General features: G+C 51.0%; 3 protein-coding genes across 14 annotated transcripts in view; all 3 read left to right on the top strand.

Moving 5' to 3' along the window:
- mbd3b (methyl-CpG binding domain protein 3b) overlaps positions 1 to 2,539 on the top strand; it is a 5,583-nt gene extending 3,044 nt beyond the window's left edge. For all 11 annotated transcript variants that reach the window (XM_024272040.2, XM_024272031.1, XM_024272003.1 and 8 more), the window contains 5 exons: positions 137 to 296; positions 1,121 to 1,258; positions 1,374 to 1,464; positions 1,528 to 1,705; positions 1,956 to 2,539. In XM_024272040.2, the coding sequence (XP_024127808.1) occupies positions 137 to 296; positions 1,121 to 1,258; positions 1,374 to 1,464; positions 1,528 to 1,705; positions 1,956 to 2,103 (715 nt within the window). In that variant the 3' untranslated portion in view covers positions 2,104 to 2,539. The remainder of the gene's footprint in view (positions 1 to 136; positions 297 to 1,120; positions 1,259 to 1,373; positions 1,465 to 1,527; positions 1,706 to 1,955) is intronic.
- The window catches only part of tle5 (TLE family member 5, transcriptional modulator), a 439,890-nt gene that overhangs the window by 39,838 nt on the left and 392,207 nt on the right, over positions 1 to 7,845 (top strand). The window lies entirely within an intron of this gene.
- Positions 2,900 to 7,845, top strand: part of si:dkey-110c1.10 (unconventional myosin-Vb) — a gene marked incomplete in the record, with an annotated part of 14,912 nt that continues 9,966 nt past the window's right edge. The window contains 11 exon segments of the mRNA XM_024271939.2: positions 2,900 to 3,020; positions 3,354 to 3,464; positions 3,560 to 3,728; positions 5,336 to 5,480; positions 5,540 to 5,696; positions 5,980 to 6,123; positions 6,195 to 6,276; positions 6,380 to 6,487; positions 6,558 to 6,670; positions 6,741 to 7,009; positions 7,084 to 7,165. Of these exon segments, the coding sequence (XP_024127707.1) occupies positions 2,994 to 3,020; positions 3,354 to 3,464; positions 3,560 to 3,728; positions 5,336 to 5,480; positions 5,540 to 5,696; positions 5,980 to 6,123; positions 6,195 to 6,276; positions 6,380 to 6,487; positions 6,558 to 6,670; positions 6,741 to 7,009; positions 7,084 to 7,165 (1,407 nt within the window).

Raw genomic sequence — 7,845 nt, 5'->3', positions numbered from 1 at the left:
TGTTGCTCGTTGTGTTTGGTTCCAGCTGTCACGTGACCTCACCGCCGCTTTGGTTCTGGCTGTTCTGTGGTTGTTGGTTCTGCTCTCTGGAACCGCAGAAGTTCTTCACATGTTTCTCTCTGTCCCGGCTCGTCAGTCCATCAGGGAAGAAGTTCCGGAGCAAGCCTCAGCTGGCCCGTTACCTTGGTAACCAGATGGACCTCAGCTCCTTCGACTTCCGTACCGGGAAGATGCTGATGAGCAAGCTGAACAAGAACCGGCAGCGCCTGCGCTACGACAACAACAACCAGAACAAGGTGAGAGGCGGCGCCGTTCTGGACCGGGTCAGGATGTGAGGGACGGAGGAGGAGCTGAGTGGACGTCTGCAGGAGACGCAACAGGGAGGAGGACGCATGACGGGGGAACTCTAAAGGAGACGCTCCTCTCCTCGTTCTCCTCGCGTTCTCCTCACGTTCTCCTCGTGTTCTCCTCACGTTCTCCTCACGTTCACCTTATTTTCTCCTTATGTTCTCCTCACATTCTCCTCACGTTCTCCTCGTGTTCTCCTCACGTTCTCCTCACGTTCACCTTATTTTCTCCTTATGTTCTCCTCATGTTCTCCTCATGTTCTCCTCATGTTCTCCTCATGTTCTCCTCATGTTCTCCTCATGTTCTCCTCACGTTCACCTTATTTTCTCCTTATGTTCTCCTCATGTTCTCCTCGTGTTCTCCTTATTTTCTCCTTATGTTCTCCTCACATTCTCCTCACGTTCTCCTCGTGTTCTCCTCACGTTCTCCTCGTGTTCTCCTCACGTTCACCTTATTTTCTCCTTATGTTCTCCTCATGTTCTCCTCATGTTCTCCTCACGTTCACCTTATTTTCTCCTTATGTTCTCCTCATGTTCTCCTCATGTTCTCCTCACATTCTCCTCGTGTTCTCACGTTCTCCTCACGTTCTCCTCACGTTCACCTTATTTTCTCCTTATGTTCTCCTCATGTTCTCCTCATGTTCTCCTCATGTTCTCCTCATGTTCTCCTCATGTTCTCCTCATGTTCTCCTCACATTCTCCTCGTGTTCTCACGTTCTCCTCATGTTCTCCTCACGTTCTCCTCATGTTCTCCTCCTCTTCCGGTCTTGCAGGGGAAACCTGACCTGAACACCTCCCTCCCGGTCCGTCAGACAGCCTCCATCTTTAAGCAGCCCGTTACCAAGGTTACCAACCATCCCAGTAACAAAGTGAAGACGGATCCTCAGAAGGCTGTCGACCAACCTCGACAGGTAAACGTCCCACAGCGGCCTCTGCTGAGGGGCTGTGGTGGCTGGGCGTGGCCTCCTGCTGGGCGTGGCCTCCTGCTGGGCGTGGCGTGCGTCTGACGTGTCTTTGCTCCCACAGCTGTTCTGGGAGAAGAAGCTGAGCGGCCTGAACGCGTACGACATCGCTGAGGAGCTGGTGAGGACCATGGAGCTGCCCAAAGGACTGCAAGGTGAGCAGCTGCAGCGCACGCCGCCGCCGCTGAGAACCCCGTCTGACTGATGCTGCTCTGCAGGCGTGGGCCCCGGCTGCACGGATAAAACGCTGCTGTCGGCGATAGCGAGCGCGCTCCACACCAGCGCCGCCCCCATCACCGGCCAGCTGTCGGCCGCGGTGGAGAAGAACCCGGGGGTGTGGCTTAACACCGCTCAGCCGCTGTGCAAGGCCTTCATCGTGACCGACGAGGACATCAGGTGAGAAGGTGGAGGTCGGTCTGAAGGTCACATGACCAGTTTCCGGACGGGGGGGGGGGTCTGCTGCTCTAAAAGTCCTGAGACATCGTCTGCTCTTATTCTGGAGGTTCATCATTTCCTGTTTAAGATTAAAGTCCAAATCAGCTCCAAAGAGAGATAATAAATACCCTGAAGTCCTACAAGCTGCCCCTGGGGGGCATCTGTGTCCAGCTTCTGCCCTGATGCGGTTGACCTTCTGTGACCTCTGCAGGAAGCAGGAGGAGCTGGTGTACAGCGTGAGGAAGCGGCTGGAGGAGGCGCTGATGGCCGACATGCTGGCGCAGGTGGAGGAGGCGGCCCAGGAAGGAGAACCCCCAAAGGAGGAGGGCAACGGCAGCGAGGACACGGAGAACGTATAGGGGAGGGGCCGTTCATTCAGGCGGAGTCAGGAAGCCCCGCCCCTCGCAGCCCAACCGTCCCTCCAGGACAGCTCGGCTTCACTTTCATCAGAACCTGGGGGGGGGATCCCGGACCGTCACGGACCAGGAACGAAAATAAAAACCAACCAATGACTCCAACTTTGACCCTCGACTGACCGCCGGCGAGCAGCGCGTTTTTACAGAGACGCTTGTGACAATCACGGCGATTCCAACCGTGTCAGCTGATCGTCTTCTTCCTGGGTCCTCTGGGTCCAGTTTTTGTACTTTTTTAGATGGAAATGTGTTTGTGTGCTGCAGGAGGGATCTGGTGATCCGCTCCTAACCGGATCCCCGGCAGTCTGATGCCTGAGCAGCACGCCTCCATATGACGCTTCGACGATTAAAGCTTCAGTCAGATGTCTCATTTGGATCAGAACTTCAGCTTCAGTCATTTGTTTCCATCAGAATGAAAAAAATCTGTTTTATTTTATGAATGACACAAAGACTCACAAACATACACAAAAAAACACAAAGACTCTCAGAAAGACAAACACACACAGAGGTCGTCCGTTCTTTTCTGCTGGTTTTTGGGTTTGTGGTCAACCTTCAGCTGGAATCCTGGAAGCGGATCTTCTGGTCTGAATAAATCTGCTTTGGTACGAACGTCTCTGGTGTTTTCCTGTCGTGTCCTCGGCGTCTTTACGAGCGTCTTTCTGCTGATGCAGCCGCTCATCCTGCAGATTAACAGTTAACCTGACGGTTTACGTGTGGACAAAGTGCAGAGCGGCAGCAGCTGGACGGACGGCGGCGGATGATCCCGGCGGTTCTTCAGCACCAGCTGAGGCTCGGTTCTGCTCTTCCATCGGATCTTCTGCTGCTCTGAGGCAAACATGGCGTCTGTGGAGTTCTACTCTAAGGTGAGACGGATCCAGAGCTTCAGTCAGAAAATCCGTTTCTGAAGCCGCCGACTTTCTGACGCTTCAAACTCCAAACGGAGGACTCTCCTCCTGAAGTCTGAAGTGTTTAAGGAGGTCACAGAACGGTTTTCAGGAGGAGAACGGGTTCAGGAAACGGTTGAGGAGCTGCAGAGACGGGATGACCCGGTTAATGTTTAGCTCCGTTTTCTGCTGATGGAGGACAGAAACTGAGCGGCTAAGGCCAGGAGGAGCAGCACCTCCTGCAGGAGGAGCAGCACCTCCTGCAGCCTCCTCAAGCTCTATTTCTCACATCTGAACGCTCCTCTCCTGCAGGGGGAAAGGGTGTGGCTCCCTGACCCGGATGCAGTCTGGGTTTCAGCAGAACTCCTCCAGGACTACAGACCTGGAGATGAGCAGCTGTGGCTCCGCCTCCTGGACGGCCATGTGAGACCTCTGGGGTCACGTTGGGTCACGTCTTTCAGAGCCTGGCTCTGGATCTCCTCCAGTCTGACAAACCCGTCTGTGGTTCTCATGATCAGGAGGTGCACTATCCTCTGCGCTCCCCGGCGGACCTCCCTCCTCTGAGGAACCCCGACATCTTGGAGGGCGAGAACGACCTGACCGCCCTGAGCTTCCTGCACGAGCCCGCCGTGCTGCACAACCTCCGGGTCCGCTTCCTGGACTACAGCAGCATCTACACCTACTGCGGTGAGGAGGAGGAGGAGGAGGAGGAGGAGCTGATGATTCGGCTTTATTCATATCAGTATCACGTTACAGGTGTCTCGACGAGCTTCACACCAGTGATTGTACAAAAACAGAAAGTCGGTCATAAAATAGAATCAATCGCTGGTTGCTAAACTAAACTGGGCATTCCTGCCCTTAGAGCACGGTCGAGGTCCGGGGGACGGATTTTGTTATTACTTTTGACCAAATATCTTTTTATGGAGATTAAATTTTGAAAGTTATTTAAGGTTTAAGTTGATTTATTCTGGAATAATATTCCTGCCTTTTTATTATTCATGATTATGTTAAAAAGTTACATTTTTAAAGTTTGAAAAAGCGTCATTCTGACAGATTTTTGGATTATTTTGGCATTTACTAAGATTTTTAGGATATTTCAGATACATGCTAGCTGTTTTGGCTAATTTAAGCTTTTTTTGTTTGTTTTTAGGCTAATTTGGCATTTAGCTAATATTCTAGCTGGCTATCAGTTTCAGCATCTTCAGCGGCCAAATTCAGCTTCCAGCATTCTCACTAGCATTATCACAGGTAATGCTATATATCTAGTTCATAAATATGTTAAAAAGTTACAGTTTTAAAATTATAAAAATGTATTCAGTAAATGTTCATCTGTTCGACCTAAGGGGTGTTTTGGATTTTGGCCCCCTGTGGGATTGAGTTTGACTCTCCTGCTATAGAACCTCCTCAGTAAGAAAAAAGTCCTAAATGCAACTTTATTTGTAGCACATTTCATGCAGAGACAATTCAGAGTTCTACCCATTCTTGTGGGTAGAATATCCAGACAGCAGGAGGAGGAGTTCAGTTGACATAGAATGTCCTGCAGTTCTTTACTGTTTATGGGTTGAAACTGAGCCATTGGGTTTATACTGGTTTCTAGTGGATAGGGTTCATATCCTGAACTTGTAGTTGGTGAAACAATTGTTTGTCTAATGTTTTTGATCTTGTCCCTGAAGAATTTGTCAAAGTCATTACAGGCTTTGGTGGAGTAAAGTTCTGGTACCACTGACACAGGGGGTTTTGTCAACCTGTCGACTATATTAAATAGGGCCTGAGCATTATGGGAGTTTTTGGTAATAATCTCAGAAAAATAGGACTTCCTTGCATTGCTCAGTTGTAAATTATATAAGTGAAGTTTCTCTTTATAGATGTCATAATCTACCTGTAGTTTAGATTTTCTCCATCTGCGTTCAGATTTCCGACATTCTCTTTTTCCGTTCTTTACCAGAATGGAATTTCTCCATGGAGATTTTTTCCTACCAGAGATCACCTTCAGCTCACTGGGAGCAATACTATCCATGATATTTGACATGTTGGAATTAAAGTTATTAACAAGTTCATTGACTGAATCCCCTGAGAGGGGAGGAGTCAGAGAGAAAATCTGGTTGATTCTGGGGAATAGAAATTCAGGAATGTCCACATGAAGGAGAGATCCTCTCCCAGGACGGACAGGAGGAATTAGCTTATTTCTCTATAACTGCACGTCTGAATAGTGTAGCAGATGGACTTCATCCAGATGGGGGGGGGGGTTCTAGTGGGAAACTTGGTTAACACATGGTGTACATCGCCCCCTCCAGGCATTGTGTTAGTGGCCATCAACCCTTATGAGAGCCTCCCCATTTACGGCGAAGAGGTGATCGACGCGTACAGCGGTCAGGACATGACGGACATGGAGCCACACATCTTCTCCGTGGCGGAGGAGGCTTACCGCACCATGATCAGGTATGGGGGGGTGGCTGGCTGGCAGTGGGGGGGGCTCCACTGACTCTGCATTTGTGCAGAGAGGAGAGGAACCAGTCCGTCATCATCAGTGGGGAGTCTGGCTCAGGAAAAACGGTCTCCGCCAAATTCACCATGAGATACTTCGCCGTGGTGGGAGGAGCCTCTCAGCAGACCAGCGTGGAGGAGCGGGTCCTGAGCTCCAACCCCATCATGGAGGTAGAGGACTCCACTAAATGAATTCAGAAGGAGTGGGGGCTATGTTGTGGGTGGCTGTGGAGCAGCGGTAAGGCGGTGGACTCCTGATCGGGAGATGGAGGGTTCGATTCCCCCCTTGCCCGCCTATGTGTCAAAGCGTCCTTTGGCAAGACACTGAAGCCCACATTACCGCTGGTGGAAGGTTGATGTCCGTGTTCAGCAGCAGAGCCTCCATCAGTGTGACTGCAAAGCGCTTTGGGCCGATGCAAGTACACAACATTTACCATCCGCGTTCTGCCTTCAGTCCATAGGGAACGCCAAAACCACTCGGAACGACAACAGCAGCCGCTTCGGGAAGTACATCGAGATCGGCTTCGGGAAGAACGGAGACATCATCGGAGCCAACATGAGGACGTATCTGCTGGAGAAGTCCAGGGTCGTCTTCCAGGTATCGCCATCATAGCAGCAGTTCATCCGTCTGAGCCTCCAGTGATGTACGCGGTGTGTCTGCGTCTGCAGGCCTCAGCAGAGAGGAACTACCACATCTTCTACCAGCTCTGCGCCTCCAGAGACCTGCCGGAGATGAGAGCGCTGCAGCTGGGTGAGACTGGACCGTGTTCACGTCGGCGACTGGTCCACATCGGCGACTGGTCCACGCCGGCGACTGCCCCATGCCGAGCCCTCACTACTACGTTTGTCCTCAGACGCAGCTGAACGCTTCTTCTACACCAACCAGGGGGGGGACACTCAGGTGTGTGGCGCCGATGATCTGTCGGATATGGAGCGCACGCGTAACGCCTTCACGGTTCTGGGTGAGTTCTCCGGCGTTCATTCAGGAACTGAAGGTCCAACAGCTGAGTCTGGTTCTGGTCACACGTGCAGGCGTGCAGCCGGAGCAGCAGATGGAAATCTTCAGGATCCTCTCAGGTGTTCTGCACCTGGGAAACGTCAGAGTTCAGTCTAGTGGGAGGAGCTCCGACAGAAGCTTCATCGAGGTGACCAAAGTTCTGCCTCCTCCTGCCGTTTGTACGTCAGCGATTCTCAGGTGTTCTGCTCGTGCCTCAGGTAGAGGACCGCTCTCTGGCCGTGTTCTCGAAGCTCTTGGGGGTGGAGGGGCCGCAGATCTGTCACTGGCTGTGTCACCGCAGACTGGCGGTGGGGGGGGAGATGCTGGTCAAACCCGTGTCTGCTCAGCAGGCCCTGGAGGCCAGAGATGCTCTGGCCAAACACGTCTACGGTCAGCTGTTCGGCTGGACGGTGCAGCGGCTCAACTCGGCGCTGCGCAGCCAGAGGGGGAAGGTCAAGTCCTTCATCGGCGTGTTGGACATCTACGGGTGAGGAAACGACCTGCAGGATTTTGGAAAATGTCTGGTTTCCTAAAACTTTGATGTGTTTTTGTGTGGAGCAGATTCGAGACGTTTGACAGGAACAGCTTCGAGCAGTTCTGCATCAATTATGCAAATGAAAAACTGCAGCAGCAGTTCAACAGGGTGAGTCTCCATCGACTGAGAGGCCCCGCCCCCTGGCATCCCAAACAGGAAGTACAATCATAAGTTTACAAACTCCGGAAGACATGATGGTTTTAATGGAATATGAATGACAACACAAAACATGTTTCAGATCATAGTCTGTGTTTTCTTTTTAACTTGTCCTGTCCAACAGCTGAGAGCTTCTAGTGTTGGTCAGATTTTACTGTCACAACAGGAGTTTATTGAGTATAAACCCCTGTTGTATTTTATACTTAACTTTATTTGTATCGATTATGTTTTACCTTTTTTCTTTTTTTTGGGACCGGATGGAAACAAAGAAGAGGGAGGTTGGGGGGGAGGGTGGTAAAAGAGGGGGGTTTAGGGAAAAAGAAGATGGTAACAGAGGGAGGTAACATCATAAAACAACCAGGTCTAAATAGTAATCTGGAATGGGCGGGGCCTGTCTACACACACCTGTTGAAATAGTCTCCACATTTAAACTAAACATAATGTACTCAACACAACTGTAACTCACACACTTAATCGTACAAACAGATTCCAATAAAGACTTTCATTCTGTCACACTACCTGTTAGTGCTCAGGTGAGCTGATACCTGTGCTCAGGTGAGTGTTTATGGTTTCCTAATGTGGATAAAGATGGAATGTACAGAGGGAGAAAGACCCCACCAAGACCCCCCCGC

Source organism: Oryzias melastigma, linkage group LG4, assembly GCF_002922805.2.
Source record: "Oryzias melastigma strain HK-1 linkage group LG4, ASM292280v2, whole genome shotgun sequence".
Lineage (NCBI taxonomy): Eukaryota > Metazoa > Chordata > Actinopteri > Beloniformes > Adrianichthyidae > Oryzias > Oryzias melastigma.
The sequence above is the reverse complement of the archived record's forward strand: the minus strand, read 5'-3'. Positions and strand labels throughout refer to the sequence as shown.